Source organism: Sylvia atricapilla, chromosome 4 (genome assembly GCF_009819655.1).
Source record: "Sylvia atricapilla isolate bSylAtr1 chromosome 4, bSylAtr1.pri, whole genome shotgun sequence".
Classification (NCBI taxonomy): domain Eukaryota; kingdom Metazoa; phylum Chordata; class Aves; order Passeriformes; family Sylviidae; genus Sylvia; species Sylvia atricapilla.
This window is the reverse complement of record NC_089143.1, coordinates 48,166,369-48,183,303: the sequence shown is the minus strand read 5'-3', so window position 1 is coordinate 48,183,303 and position 16,935 is coordinate 48,166,369. Positions and strand designations below refer to the sequence as shown.

Below are 16,935 nucleotides of genomic sequence, written 5' to 3'. Positions count from 1 at the left end.
ATTCCTGATATGGAGCTGAGACTTCTGCTCACTTTTCAAAGAAAAAGTCATTTTCCAGAATGACTTCAGGTGAGCAAACAGCCAAACAGATGCATTGCATTTCCTACAACAGAAGACTGAGCCAAAAGTCTTTAGCCTTACAAGTGACTGTGCCTTCCTGAGTTTGCTTCTACCATTGAGGGATTCTAGCAAAAAACTTTTTTTTTTTTTTTAAGCCAATTTTAAAGACAGTTATCTTTAGTTTTATTACAAAGCTTTATTAAAAACAAATGCTCAGCACATTAACTCAAACTGGAATGACAAAAAAAAACCTGGTTGACAGTATTTTTGGCAAAGGCTGTGCCTTACTATTTAAAAAATGGGTACATCAATGCTCATTTCAACAACTGGCCATAAAATCCCACTAACAGGCTAACAAAAACAGATACAAATACAGAACAATTGAAGTAATAATTCAAGTGCTGGGCTTTTTTACAAGGAGAAGGGGAATGGGTGAGAAGGGAACTCACTGCAGTCAGATTTGCTGGATGTATTGCTTATGTTTACAGAGTAGATGATGCAAGACTAACATGTCTACTGACCAGCTGACTGTTGTTACATTTATTTAGTTCTATAGGACACTGTATTATATAGACTGAGAGGCCACTATTTGTTACAAATAGTTTAACAAAACAGCCACCTTTTTTCCATACAGATTTTTCCTCTGGCAGAAAAAAAAAAAAAAAAGAAAAACTCCTTTTATTTAAAAAGTATTTCAGATTTCTGACACTTGTTTAAAAGCTCATACCTAGTAAAATATACACCAAAGAAATTACAAACTAAAAGTTAAAATATAAAAGCATTCAAGTTTCTTAAAAAAAGCTAAAACCAAATTGATCCTGTCGCACCATTAAATAAAAAGAAGGTTGAGCACGTCATCCTGGTCCAGGCAAATTCCATTCCTCGATGTGCTGTATGGGGCAGCTGTGGTCTATGTTATTCTGCTGGCTGAAGCAGGCAGAGACAGCCATGCTACTGTATTTGCTGACTCAATATGGACACAGATGAGACGGGGGCTTAAGAGTGCAAGGCAGAGGTGAAGACAAGAGCTGCTCTGCTGACCCAGGAGCTCATTTGCTCTATTATATCAGGGCTGGACCTCGTGATAGTGAAGGATTTTGGCAGTGATTGTCTTTATGATTGAGTGTCTCTAGCAGTGACATCAGGGTGAATGACATCCTAGACAGACTCCTTGGGGTGGTCTGTGTGGATGAAGGACACACCTAGGGTTTAACAAGCTTCCATCTCCAGAAGGGGTCCTGGTGTCGCCGCCTTTGCTTTGCAAGTTGAAAATGCATTTCTTTTCCCACCTACAGGAAGAGAGGGGAAAAGAGAGAGAGACGAGTGTGATAAAGACTATCTGAAGACCTTAAAAAAATTCTTCAAACAAGCTTGTGATGGGTCACTGTAATCTTACAACTGTATTAATGGAATGTGCATTACAATGTCAAAGTAAATGCAGAATTTATTACTACTTGATTTTGCTTTAAGTGGTGCAACCATATTTATGGAAAATACTTTGGATTGTAAAGAGATACCGACTAGAAAGGTGAGGTTTTAAACATCCAGCATATTACAGAAGTACTTCCCTTTTTGTAGTGGATTTCATTTATCTACAACATTGACCCAGATACCATTACAAAATTAGACATCCTTGGGCTTTAGTACTGCAGTGCAGTGGTTGAGGTCAATTAAACTTCTATTTCAGAGCCTCAAGCTCTACTCCCTGCAGACATGAAAAAAAATGCTGTCTTCTGCAAGTAGTTTGGCAGAGGAATGTGGTGGTGAGGCTGTGTGAACATTCATTCTACCATCCATCCTCATGACTGGAAAAGATTGTTCTGTGCTTCAGTGGGTAGGGAACATCTTCCAGCTGTGTAAGAACCATGGCCTCCTCCCTAGCATTAAAGTTCACTAGATCTTGGAAGGATTTATATTCTTAGAGTATGTGAAATGGCCCACAGTACAGGCCTAATAGGAATTGCTCATCCAGAGAGGAACAGTTTTTCATCAGTAGGTCTCTGAGTTTAAGAATTTATGAAATTGCCAACTCAACCATCACCCTTGCCCTTCTGATCCAGACCAAGTGGGTTATAACAACATCTCCACCCAAATCTCTCTAACGAGTCAGACATTTTTCCACACGTGGACACAACTGTTTGGGGATTATTGGTATCTCCCAAAAAAACCAACATTAACAGCTAGGTCTCCATGTACGACTCAACTGCCAAACAAGTAGTAGGTTCAATGAGCAAAGCTTTTGAAAGTGATCAAAATTAGCACAAGAATGGAGTTCAGTGGAGAAGGTAAAGGAATTTTTACCAGACTAACACAAAATGCTAAGTCACATAAGGAGATACACTACCAGCACCTTGAGTCACACAGGCAAGACAGAACAAGTTATGAAGAAATGGTTTAAACTGCAAGTAAAAACTTCTTTTAGACTAGTCATGATAGATAGACTGCTAAAGCCTGCAAGAGCCACAGCAGAATTAGTCAGCAAATTTTACATTATATTACATTTCTGCGTATTTAAACCAGGGCCATTTATAACTGAGCACCCACCTCCCATCTGCTGCAGCTTCTATGTAAACCATTACAACACGAAGTGTTTCACTCATAGTGGCTGAGTAGCATGGCATCTCCTGAGTAAGGAGTTACAGTGCCTCATGTAGTCCAGGGTAGAAAGCCTCTAAAACTGAATTTTGTTACCTTTGATTTAATCAACATAAGCTGAGGCCCCCAAAATCTTACTAAACAAGTCGACTCCTATCAGAGGTCACCCACGTGGCTATTGTTACAGTGGAAAGGAAAGTTGAGGACACTCAAGTTAGCTGCAGACTAAGATAGAAAAGACCAGCATGAATTTATAGTGAACTTACTCTGTATAGCTAGATTTGATGCAGACTCCCCTGTCACCAAATACTGCCATCTCTGATACATAACGAGTAAACTTACACCTGCTGCTGGTAGCCACAAAAGGACATTTAAAGCCACAGAGGCCTCTTAAACAGCACAGCTAGAAGTCCACCAGCAAACCAGCAGTTTCAACAGAGGTGGTCTGTATTGACTAATTCACTTCCCATTTCCTCTTAAAACCAGCCCATGTCCCAACTAAAAAAAGCCTCCTGAGCTTCCTGCTCTTTTTATATATATTTTTTATAAAGTAGCGCAATGCTCCATAACACGTGCGGATCAAAGAACTACGAAGGGCTCTACCTTTCCAAGGAGCACGAAAGAGAGGCCAAGCAAACAGCAGAGAAACACTGGGGAGAGCACCCTGCAGCTTTATATTTATTTTGTGCCTTTTCATCCCGGATTTTCAAAGGTTTGGTCCAGGTTTGCTATTCCTGGGAAGGTTTTCCTCTCAGTCTTACATGAAAACATTCAGCTTCCTGTTGAGGAATGGCCTTGAGGCGCCCAGGCCAGTAGTTCCAAGCAGTCTGATACAAGCGCTGTGATTCAGAGCTACTCCCCATTAGCAGCCAGGAATGTCTACTTCACTGAAGGAAATGAAATGCTCTTCTGTGAGATGGTTCTCTGCCTCCCCCCCCCCTTCCCTTACCAGCAAGCTGTCTTTGAAGTCAGGAGGTTAAAATAACGACCGTGGCCTTGCTCTGGCCCTCAGCTTTTTCCAACAGTGTCCATTGCTTCTTCTCAATCCAGAGGCAGCTTTTGCAGTGCCTGCCTCCTTTCCGCCGCTCCTACCTATCCCCTAGCTCCTCTAGAGACGCTGCAGACATCACAGTGATTCTGGATGGGGACAGGCACAGGGAAGCCCCACGTATTTTTACTTCCAAGCAGTACAGAAAATGTAGCTATCCTGAAAACAGCATCTAGAACCCAGCCTTTCCCCTGCTGCACATTAAGGCTAATGCTGGAAATTGCTTCTACTGCTGATAAACCAAATAATACCTAAAAAATATGAGTGATGATGGTGTTGCATTACAGATACAAACAGGTCAAATCAGGATTCTTTTCAAGAAACCACAGGCATGTGCTAAGGAGACTGAAGACTTCCCACATCTAAGGCTTCACTGGGGGGCTGCAGCTGAAGTCTCGCCAGGCGAGGCATGCCCTAGCAAAGCCCAATCCACAAGTGAAGTCGGCACAAAATCAAAGACTGCAATTACAGCTCCCTGGCTGTGGTTAGCTTCAAAGAAAGTGCTGCAAGTCACATTTTACATAGTGAAGTCTTGAGCCTGAGCCACAATAGGAGGCACTGTCTGTGCCATTTGCAGTTGTACATCTGACTGCAGGAGGAAAGGGGAAAAAGAAAAAGAAAACAACACCTCGAGAAAGAAACAGACATAAGATTCAAAAATAAGACAGTGCATAAAGAAAAGCCTTACTACTGAAGTGGAAAAACTAATTCAGGAATTGCTGCAGTAAAACTAAAGTCTCCTAGCAAGCCTGGGCTCAGTGGCTGAGGGTCTCACAAGGGGATCTGAAGTCCTCCCCGTGCTTTGGAATGAGATAGATTGCAGGGTGGTACACAAAAGGTTTGGTTCTCCTCTGGTCTTTTAACTTTCTAGAACAAAGGAGAGAATTATGCAGCTTCATCCAGGTCATGTAATCAGAAAACATTTGAAGAAAGTCAAGAGTGTCCGAGTCAGTACAGGAATAGTATGGCAAAGATAATACCTAACCCCTTACAGATGGAAAGGGATATTAAACATTTAAATCAGGTACTTTTTTTCTACCCCTTTCCCTATCACAGTGTTTGGATACAGTTCTAAGAGACAAGACTACATATAACAGGCAGTTACATGTATTCTTTTTAAAAAAGAAAAAGTTCATCTCCAAACCTGTCTGTTAATCTGGTACTTCAAACAACAAGGCAAATTCAGGGACCCAAAAGCTGAAACTGTAATTTTCTTTGTAGGTCCTAAACGAACATGTTCGACTTACTGCCAGCCATGGTTTATTCAATACTCCAGAAAGCCGGCTATGCAAAACCAAGTCATTATTTATCAGGGCAGTTCATGCTTTTTGTGAAGTCCCTCTGTATTTTCTTTAATACCAGAGCTGGAGAGGGTTTCAGGCACAAGCAGATAGATGCCCGCATTGCAGTCTGCTCCTCTTCCTGCCCAGCTGTGCCATGGTTTGTGGGTTTAGCCCAACCAGATCCTTGAGATGTTCAGGGCAAACACAAACAAACACTCCACAACCCTTGTTGTTTCTAAACAAAAAAAAGCACCTCCCAACAAAACCCCAGTCATTTTAGTAATCCAATTTGCTGCAGGGTCCCACAAGCTGTTACAAAACATTGATGGAGAGACCTACGGGAGACAGGAAAAAGTCCTCTCTGCAAGAACTGGATACCAGCAGGCAGCACAGGAAACTTTTAAAGCTGCCTTTGTATCCAAATAAATGACATAAAATTATACCCTAAAACTGTAACAGATGCTGCCATGTTGAAACTCTGTTACTATGAAGTTTTTCTTGGTCTGTCTAACCCCTCCACCCCCCTTGCTACTTTTAACCTTGGTCCATTGCTGGTAACTCAATGGAGACTCGAACAGCAAATTATTCACTGCTGTTTTAACTACCCTGAATTAACTGCCCCTGAAAATACCTCTCAATTAACGACAGGTGGAGCCTGGAGTCCTAACTTCTGTCCTCATAGTTTGACCTCAGGTAGATGCATTAAGTGAGCAGCAGAAATATTCCTCCCCCTGCCTTCCCAAGCCAGAGACCTCTTCCAGAGCAAATTAGTCTCAGCATGGAAAACACCCAGGTATTTAGGGTTCCCATTTTGCACAGCTGACGGCAATGATGCCAAGCAGGTGTGGCTCTTATCAAAGGCCCCCAGTGTAGGCAGCACAAAACTACAAGCTCTATCACTGAGCTAGAATCTTTAAAATTATCTTACTGCAAGACACAAGACATGTTTTTCCTGTTGGGGCTGGGAGGGGAGAGAGGCTCCATGTTTATAATAAAAACCAGATTGCCTCTAGACAGCTGTCTCTAGCAGCTTCTTAAAGAGGAACACTATACTAAAGTGAGGAAGAGGGAGGAAGAAACAGGCTTGTCTCCTTTCTGTATCTTTATGGCATATAGTAAATATTCAGGAGACTATTTTTATAACTATTTATTTTTTAGACTGAGAGCTAGGGGCACTGAAATTGCTACTTCAGATTTCACCTGCTGTAGCAGAGAAGAACATGAGGTATTGGTAAAGCAATAAGTGAACATTCTTTCAGAAGAAAGAACTAACACAGGTACAGTTTCCTTTGTAGATAATTTTTTCTGTCACAATTAAACACAGGTTAGAATTTACACTACTTTGAAAGACAATCTCAACAGTTATATCTTCTGATCCATGGAATAATATAAATAGTTGCTTTCATGAAACCAAAGGCAAGTCAGATCTAGCCTAAGTATCTTCCAGAGCTTCCATCAACTCTTCTAAACACAGGCATCCACAGAGCAACACTACAAGCATAAGACAACAGTTCACAGAAACCACGAAAGAATTTAAACATACCAACTTCACTTTGATGCAATTAACTGATCATAAAATCTTTACTGGTCCAAAATACACAACAGGAAGCCTGTGTACCTCAAAAGACACATATGTGAAGAAAACTAACTATTCATTAAAATGTAGTCCCACCTAGTTTGTGCATTTGCCTTTACACCATAGAAACCAATTCTATGTGGTTATTTTGGCAGTAATATTTTACCACGTGCAATTTCAGGTATCCCTGAGATGAAGGATAGATGGAAGGCTCTCATAACTCCTGTGTTTAACTCTGATACAACTTAATATTAATGAGGGAACACATGTCCTGTAACTTTTGCAAGGAGGAAGTAACTTCAGAAATTATGTCTCTCTGCTCACTTAAGCCTACTTAATTCTCTTTAACCCCTGATCCTACTGATGCCTGTGGCAAGAACACAAATTCTGAGATGGTTGCTGATACCATTTTCCTCAGTAGCTTCTAACCCTTCTCACACACTACACCCCTGTAGTGTGATGACGCTTTGACTGCACAAATGCTTCCAACATTTGCTGCTACCACTGAAAGGAGGAGCAGAAAGCTCATGTCCTGAAAGCTCTCACTAAAGCCCTAAGACTAAAGCCATAATGTCCCACTGACTTACCAGGCTCATGTTTTAACTGGTCAGTGGTGCTTCAGCTGGCTGTGCTATGAGCTTTCTCACTTGTACGGCTTTCCAATATGCAAGCTTTCAAAACTGTCTATATGGTTCTAAACTGTCTTAACAAGCAGGGAAAGGGTCAGAGATTTAAAAGATGACATGCATAAAAATGCTTAAAGTAGAGCATTAGAGAACTGACTGGTATGAGAAGGTTTGCTCTATTAGCAGTGACTTTTGCAACATCATGGTTAAGGCTCTTTGGTTTTGTTCTGTTCTTTTGGGTAGTTTTGTCTTCAAGATGGCTACGTTGCATTCATGTATATCAGAAGACCTCTTTAATCATAACCTCTAAAATCAGAGGCAAATGAAAGGAAAACTCTGTTAGGGTATGTGATGGTTTGCTAAGCTTTTACAGAATTGCATTTGAATACAATTCTGTTGAAACTAGAAGACAAATTTCACCTAAGCTTAGTCTCCAGAAACAAATGGGAAAGACTTTGACAGTGTCATAGAAATTTGCTTTCTAACTGGTCAAAAACACAGTATCAAAACCTCATTTTTAAAATTTTCATGTAAATACACTAAAAATAGTAAAACTCTAATGCAGACCTGAGAAAAACACTAAAATTCTGAAGTTTTCTTCCAACTGGAAATGAAATAACATTTCAAACCTTACATTTTATTTATGAAACAGTTTGTCTCTACATAGTTTTTCTCATGACCTTAGACTTCTCAGTCTGGTGGTGAGTTTACTAAATCCACCGTTTTTATCCAGAGAAGAATGGTGCACCAGCAGTCAACTCCCTGTCCCCACCCTATCCCACAGGAAGAGTTAGAACAATAGTTGTCCCACTGCTCTCCTTCATTCTAGCCCAAGCCGCCTACTGCTAACACCTTAGAAGTGAAACAATAAGGGTTTTTTAATCACTTGTAAATGTGGTTAAGTTCAAACTTCATTAAGCATCTCTAATTTCACAGTAGGTTCTGCAACTTGAGTGTCTCCAACAAAACAAACACATACATTCACCTCCTGAATTACCTATTTTTTTCTATTTGTCAGTATCAACTTAAAATATGAAACTATGAAGATCAGCTTTTTAACTGACCATGCTGCACTTATTTTGCAAAAATCCTCAACATTTTTTCTTACTCTCAAATCTCGTATCTATGCTGATTGTCTAGTTGAAAGCATTCTACTGTTCTTTAATTTGGAAAGCCTATGCTTTGCTACGACCCTCACCCTCCCCACAGGCTATGATTTCACTGAAAATAGCTTTTCCTTCCTTCCTTCATTTCCTTCCCTTCCTTCCCTTCTCTCCCTCCCTTCACAAGGAACCTCCACCAGGATGATAAAGAGAAGCAGGGACCTGGGTCTGCTCTGCTGCACCTCTTCCAGCAGGTGTCAGTGCCTCTCTGTACCTGCCACCTGCAGTGGCACCATGACTTCTCTTCGGGTTTGCTCTACTGACCTTTTCCTTGATGTCAGAGAACCTGAAAAGAGGAGGACTTCTGTCTTTCCCCCCAGCAAGATCAATGTCAGTTCAGAATTAAGTTGCGGCAGGGGACACACAGGAGGGACGGAATACCATCCAGAGGGATGTGGGCAGGCTTGAGAGGTGGCCTGTGCAAACCTCATGAAGTTTGAAAAGTGCCAGGTCCAGCAACTACATCAGGGCAATCCCAAGCACAAATACAGGCTGGGTGGAGAATGGACTGAGAGCAGCCCTGTGGAGAAAGACTTCAGGATGTTGTGGAAGAGACCCAACCATGTGCACTCCCAGCCCAGAAAGTCAATTGTATCCTGGGCTGTATCCAAAGCACCATGGCCATCAGGCCAAGGGAGGGGATTCTGCCCCTCTGCTCTGCTCTGGTGAGACTCCACTTAGAGTGCTCCAGCCCTGGGGGCCCCAACAGTAAAAGCACATGGACCTGTGTGACTGATCCCAAAGAAGGCTACAAAGATGCTCAGAGGGCTGGAGCAGCTCTTCTTTGCAGACAGGCTGAGAGAGTTTGGCTTGTTCAGTCTGGAGGAAGTTCCAGTGAGACGTTATAACAGTCTTCCAGTTCCTAAAGGGGGCCTACAGGAAAGCTGGAGAGGGACTTCTTATGTAGTGATAGGACAAGGGGGAATAACTTTAAACTGACAGAGGATAGGTTTAGATTGAATATTAGGAAAAAAATCTTCAGTGTGAGGGTGGTGAGGCCCAGAGAAGCTGCCCCATCTTTGGAAGTGTTCAATGCCAGATTTGATGAGACTTGAGTAACCTGGTCTAGTGGAATGTTTCCCTGGCCATTGCGGCAGGGGGGGGGTGGGGGGGGGGGGGGTGGCAATGGAACTAGATGATCTTTTAAGGTCCATTTCAATCCAAGCCATGATCTATCTGAGGGCTATACTCATTTTCTATGGAAATTTTACGCCTATCTGAAATAATACAAATATTTCAATCCAGATTTTTTTTTCTGCTCATTCTGTCCCTCTTGCCTGTGCTGAAGGCCACTATTCATGGGCAAAACAGGGAATAGGGAAATACGGATGGCATGGGAAACAATTTTTAAAGCAAATCAGGACAAATCTCTCCACCACCATCACCACACACATTCTCACAGAGACTAACTTCTATACAAGTTCTCCAAGCTCTGCTTAAAGCTTCTGAGTAGTCAAGAACTATGGGAAGGGATGGAGCATTTGCTTCAATTTGAACTACTCCAGCAGCAATTTTAAGAGCACTGGGCAAGCCAGGTTTGAAAACATGCCTCAGAAAGGCATCCTCTTTGCATCTCCTTTCTCAGATGTTGCATCTCCTTTCTCAGATGATGGCCAGAAACCCATGGTGAACCATGACCACAGTCATCAGATGCTTCTTCTCCACAGTATTCGGCTGTGGACTGGTCCACTTTATAGTCTGCTTCCACAGCCTCACTCCATTTTATTTTAAAGTAATAGGGAAAACATAATCCAGCCATAAATTACTGCCCAAAAATCACTTCTGTGCTGACATTTGGCTCCAATTTCCATGTAGGAAGTTTGAAATGTTAAGATAATTCGTTGTTCAAAGTTAAATGGTCTTAGTCTGATCCTTTTAAGTAGTTCTGATTGCAAAATCAAGTTTTCTTGGTTTTGAAAGCTTTGCTAATGTAGATACTAATTGTCATGGAATTTTGCAAGCCACAAATATACTTCTCACAGGTTTTCAGATGCCTATTAAGCTTCTCTATCCCTCTTTTTAGCCCTTGAAGGTATGCCAAAACACTATGTTAAATTATGGAGCTTCCCAATTGCATCCTGCCATATGTTGGATGATGTGCGTTTTAGAGTTCTGTACAGAGCAAGTCATAAGTATTATCAACAAGTATTATCAAGTATTTCCATGCTGAAGAACAATGATGAATTTTTGTTAATACCCTTCTATTTCCTTGCTGATTTCAAAATACTCATGAGATACTAAAAATCACCTTTTATTTTTCCTTCCAAAATTCAGACTGGATAGGAAATCTCCACTTCTAAGACAAAACTGCTCCTATTTACATATCCCCTAGAAGGTTGTGCTTAAAGTAAAAAACCATCACTCACCTTTCAGAAAGGTGCTCAACAGGTAATCTCTACATTGTCATTAATCTCGGCTTTCCTCACTTCCCCTTACCTCCCTGGCCTTGCCTCTATTTATTTTAGCATTACCAGGTCTAATTCCACTCCTGGTTGGTTTCAAAAGAAGAGAATAAATAAGAGTTATTTCTTCAATAAATTAAAGTTATTTCAAACAGTATGTTGCTTCATGTCAACTGCAAACAAAATCCTCCTTGGGACAGTTCCACGACTCTTGAAAGACATGCTTTGGAGTAACCCACGATAATATAGCAGAGACTGGTGCAAAGGGTCACAGTATTCCTAGAGCATTCTGAAGTGTTTTACAAACTGGCCATTCAGTAGGTTGGAGATCACAAAACTCAGTTAAATCCTAAGCAGTGAAGCCATAAGATGACTGCTGCTGTGTACAACACTTGGAAATGGGGCAACTTAATTTTACCACCTTGGTTTTACCACTCTAATCATGCTCAAGTCAAAAAGCAGGACTAGAAGGTCCACCTTAAAAATCAGTTACTTGCTGAATGTTCATGGATTAAAAAAAAAAAAAACAAACAACAAAACCCCACACCCAAAACTTTCACAGTATCTTAAATCATGTCTGTTTGCATGTCTCTTCCGTTACTTTCCTCTGAACATCCCCCCACACAACCCTCCCACCATTTCATCCTTCTCACTTACATCACCGTAATTACAGCCCTGGCTGATCTCCTTTGTGCTGATCTTGAGATTCTTTCTTTGGTCTTGCCACCTACTCATTTCTGATTCTTCTCAGATAACAGAACGTTTGTCTCCTTCCCAGACCTCCCACCCTCCTTCTCTCTCTTCCTTACACCATCCCTGTGAGTAAGAAAGCTATTCCCAAACTTATTATCTCCATCCAGTAAAGACTACAACAGCTCTGCTGTGGGCCTGGTAAGATACTATGCTTGTGGGCAGAACATTCTTTGGATTAGGCTTGCAGAGGGCAAGAGTCTTAACCTTCAGAAGTTTACTTTGAGGTCTGGCTGAATCAGGTTCCCTAAATTGTCCTGTGCATCTGCTTCCAGCAAGAGCACATCTGTACATCTCCAGTGCAGATCATTCGCTCAGCATGAAACACTTAGTGAGGCTGCCTGCACGTGCATATATGGAGTCAACAGCACACTTTCCCTTCCCTGGAGAACATACTGCTCCTCTCAGGCTCTGTGTTACAAATTGCCTAAAGACAGAGAGACAGGTATTGCCAACAGTTTCCATACTGTTACAAAGCCTAAGAGGACACAGGAAGGCAGGAGTGTAAGGTCAAAGGGAGAGGAAACCCCCACACTCAGAACATTCAACTTCTAATACCAAAAATGCAGAGAAATTCCAACAAAAGTAGTTTAGCATAGGCAAGAGTGTAAGGCATCCAAGGGACAAAATATTCTGTGTTTTTTTAGCTGTCGCTTGAACCTTAGTTGTATTCCAATCCCAATCAAGTGTTCTGCATCAATTCAGATAAAATGATTATTTTGCCTACTGGTACTGTGTTAAGATCAAAGAGAAAAATATTCACAACAATCATGGACCTGGGCAACTAAGCTGAAATATCAATTATAAAACTCAAGGTTAAAGGACTTTATTTTTCAGTAGGTATAATGCTCTAAGTATGATATTTTACAGCTACATTTGTTGTAAACGTTACAGAACCCAACACTGCAATCCACATCTCAAATCAGCATGACTCAGGCATATTGCAAGGGCAAAGTTGCCTGCTTGCCTGAAAAAACTTCTGCTTATTAGGAAGAAAAAAAGAGCACACATTTTGCCTCTTCACTTTACTTCAGCTTTAAAAATACCCAACAAACAAACACCAAAGTCTTGTCTTAACCGAGTTTAGACTGACCAGCATAATGGCACAACTTCAGAAGAGGCCTGAATCATGCTGACTGACACACTGCACACAGGAAACTGAAGTTGGCTTTCTCAGGCTTAAAATCCCAGCAGAGCACAGGGCCAACAGGATCCTGCTTTGCTGACTACTCTTAAATGCCACAGTGAGCCTGTGGCCAAACAAGGCAGAGGAAGAAAGGACAGAGCCCATTTCTGATACAGAGTGTAGGTGATTTTGAAAAGTTGTAATTTTTTTTTTTGCATGATTCCTGGGGACTTCCCAAGTGCAATCTGGGTTAATTAGACAGTTAGAAGCAACTATTATTTCAAATGAATGCCATTCCTACTAGAAAACACATCACACTGAGAGAAAGAGAAGGTCCAGCCTTCCAACACAGACACTGAGAAATTAGAATCTCACTGTGGTACTGTGTGCACTCACAAGCTGACTAGATGGTGTTATTGCACATGTGTAATCACTAGTTATTCCACCCTCAGTGCAGGTAATACAATATAAAGAAAGAAAACACATGATGGAAATACAACAACCACAAAAACCCCCAACCTGCACCACACATTAATTACCACTGTACAGCTGTGGGAGAAATTCTTGAAACAACTGAAATACAGTACCATTTTCTTAGCAGGTGTTTTGTTAGTATACAGGTAAATAAATTGTTTTTAAAAGGTGTACCCAGCCAGCCAGAATCTTGTTGATGTCAGCACATAATATGTGCTCCAAAGTCAGCATCTACCCTGCTCTTATAAGCTGTGACAGTCTGGGAGGGCTTGCATCGCTTAATAAATAAAACCCATTCTTGGTTCACAGTCAGACTTGCGGTGAGTCAGTGAGGTGTGGTCAGTTTGAAAATACTATGGTTAAGCAGTGAAATGGTGAACATCTAATAGATAGCCGGTATAAAAACCATCAGTAATCAAAGTAACATTAGCTTTGGGATATGATGGTTCTGCAATTTTTGCTAAATTCATATTATTGCATAAAATTTATTTTACAATTCAGTTTTATCAGCAGGAAAGCTTTAGAGATGTTCTTACCATGCTTCAGATGTAGGCAGCTGTCATTCTGGGGCCTGTACCTGTAGAAGATTGTTTTCCTTTAACAAATTTCTGTTACAGAGTTTTTGCACATTCCAAGTAAGTTTGTTTGCTACAGTGTTACATGGAATTTTTTTGTGTGTGTTTTTTTGGTTTTGTTGTTTGGGTTTTTTTATGGTTCTTATACCAGCCATTTTTTGTTGGGGAAAACAGGGTGTTTCTTTTTATCTGTTTTAAAGGCAAAGAGAAGACCTCACTGATGCTTTTCGCCAACCTACTAGGCAGATGTTAGTGTACAAAGAAATGTAAAATACAGTGAGAAAAAATACAGTTACTACAAAAGGTCTGTGTAAAATTTTCAGCGTCCAAAAATACCCCACAGTATCTGAGACACAGTTAATCTAAAGATGATACAACATTGATTGAGGAGGAAAAGCAAAGGTAAAACAGGACAGTGATTGCAGCAATGCATAAGTTCAGCCAAAGATGTTGATGCCGTCAGGACTGCTGCTCAGAAAGGTGTAAAGGAAAGGAGGCACAGGTTGTGTGCGTGTTCACAAGCTTACATTCCAAGTGAAATATCTTAAAATGTCCATCAGAAGCAAGTGTTAGATAAAAGCTTGTAAAAATTATACAGCGCAAGCCTTGGTTTCTAGAATATATCTGAGGTAAATAGCAAGTAAGAGGTGGTCATGGCCTACCTGATGCTGATTCCTGCAACTTTTCTCTCTTCCTTTTCTTTTTCTTCCCCTGAAAAATAGTAAATTTTATCATACCATTACATGCACAGAACTTTTTTGTTAAACTTAGCTTAAAGTTTAACTTAACTTAACTTAAACTGTGACTTACCTCACAGCAAAAGTCATCTGGACACTGAAAGCCTTAGGAAAAAACCCCTTATTTTCAGGGTACCTTTTCTATCTAACTTTTAACTAGTTCAGTGGTTTGCTCTGAGCATCTATGTAGAAATATGCACATCAGCAATACATATATTTATATCCACATGGAGTTACAATTTCTGGCAGTTTTCAACTAACACTGGCAGCCTCAAGCACCTAAAAGACCTCTCATGCTCAATAATCTGATGACACGTATGTTGATACCATAATTTATGGCTCTTACAAGAACGCTTCACACATTCAGGTACTTACACTGTCATACATGGTAGGAGCAGACAGGGTGTTGAAAGTACCTAGGACAACTATGACTTGTCCCCAAAGTGCAAACCAGCCAGCTAAAACTGTTCTGATAGTGCTCATACCTGAACAAAAGCCAAGTCTGGTGTGGCTGTGCCCAGCACTCTGCAGTAACCAAACAGCAGAGACTGTACAGCAGAGCACCCCTAACATGGCTGAAGTGCAGAGCACAAATGAATGCCTGGCAGCTGTTCTTTCTGAGAGACCACACTGGCCACAGCATGCCAACCTACACACTCATACTTCTCCTGCACCCCCGTCTGTGGCAGTGGCCACAGCTCCTGCTTCAGACAGTCTGTCAGGAAACAAAGGCCATCTCAGATCCACAATTTTAAACTTCAGTCATCTTGCATAACCCTAACCACCACTGATAATTCTCCATATGTCTTATCTTTATTGCTCTGTACAGTCAATGAAAGCATTTTGTGTGTATTTTAAGAAAAAATCATATCCATTTATATTTTAAAGAAGCCTCCAGACAGGCTGCAACAGGTGAGCTCTGGCAGAGGCTGGTGCAGTTACTGTGAGCAAGGCTGCAGCCTGCTGCCCATCTTCTGGCCCCCCACTCTCATGGCTGGCAGCTGCATGTCCCAGCACAGAGCACGCCACTGACACAGTGGCCTCGGAGTGGAAGGGCTGAGGTGCTGGGACACATCTTTCCATGAGCTAGCTCTGTAAGGTGCTGGGATGGACAGCAGGTGATGTGAGAAACCACCTTAAACGCCTGCAGTGCACACTGATAGACAACGAGGGAGGACTCCAAATACAGGCTGTGGCAAAGCTCCAGCACATGAGCTTCAGTAGCCTTCACTCTGCTCTGACAGTCTGGGGCTGTCTGACTCTTCTCAAGCTCCTGTCCTTATTTATCCCAAGGCTAGCAACAGGGCAGAGCAATGCTTTGTGAGAAAGACTCCGAAGTCAGGACCAAGACTAGAAGTTGGAAAATACATTTCAAGAGCTCTGGAGAACTCACAGCAATACACTTTATCACTTAGGCACCAAGGCAATACTTTTTTTAGAGAGGAAAGTGCATTAGTGCAGACATTAACATGGAAAAGTCATGGGAGGAAGATCTGTTTTATTCTTTATGTCAGGCTGACTTTAAGTGTTAAAACAAACTGAAAGCTGATCTGCCTATAAGATAACACAAGTGAAGGATTAGAATTCTGGGCTGAAAACTAGTCAGCATTCCCAAATAACATAGTTTCTGACAACTGCAGTACACACAGACACCCTCACATTGTGAAAACATTGTGCTTCTCATGTCTATCACACAATTTTGCATGCCTACTTTGGGTATCAGTAATAAAAGCATTTGAAAAAAATAGTTTCAACAACTGAATAGCAATGTTTAACATTTTCTCTGAATTCCTGAATAACCAGGCAAACCAAAAGAGAAGAATTTAAACCAAAACTATGTATTTTTTACTTGTACTGTTTTGTGAAACCGAAGAACCACCCTTATGTCACTTCCAACCCTCAAAATACTGGAGTAATACCTGTGCTAAATTAATACAATTTCACTTTTTGGAAAAAGCCAAGATGACATATATCTGAAAAGGTTTCAGTGATAAACTATGCTCTCCTAGGATCACCATGTGACCACCGCTGCAGAATGTGTGCATTCCTGGAGAGGCAGAGGGGAGGGCTGCAAGAGGAAGCTAGCAGAGTTCTTCATTGTAACATACAGGACTGGAGTATGTCAGAGCTATACTTCCACACAGGATGTAGGCTGGAAGCACATCAAAGAGATAACTCATACGTGCCACCTCACACACTCCAAATGTCTGTCAAGGCATTTAAGAAACCGCAGGTCTGCTGCTTGTGCTGTGTGGCAGAGACTGGGGCAGAACACAGGGTTCTCAAAGCTGACATGACCAAACATCACAGGACCATATTGAAGCCTGATGTCCAGTAAGCACGAGCTGTCAAGACTCCAAAGTGGTGTGATTTTCCAGCAAGTAAATTTGAGACAAGCTAAAAACTCGTTTCCAGGGAGACTTTCCCTAAGACCCTGTTTGTTCCCAGCTATACTTCCAGACAGCTCTGTTGACACAGTCTGGCTACTGGAAATAAACCCTACCTGTGTAGTGTCAGGAC

At 41.4% G+C, this 16,935-nt stretch overlaps 1 protein-coding gene across 1 annotated transcript in view; it reads right to left on the bottom strand.

Annotated features, from left to right (window-relative positions):
- Window positions 1–231: 231 nt before the first annotated feature.
- Window positions 232–16,935, bottom strand: part of LEF1 (lymphoid enhancer binding factor 1) — a 71,327-nt gene continuing 54,623 nt past the window's right edge. The window contains 2 exon segments of the mRNA XM_066317826.1: window positions 232–1,349; window positions 14,341–14,389. Of these exon segments, the coding sequence (XP_066173923.1) occupies window positions 1,270–1,349; window positions 14,341–14,389 (129 nt within the window). The 3' untranslated portion in view covers window positions 232–1,269.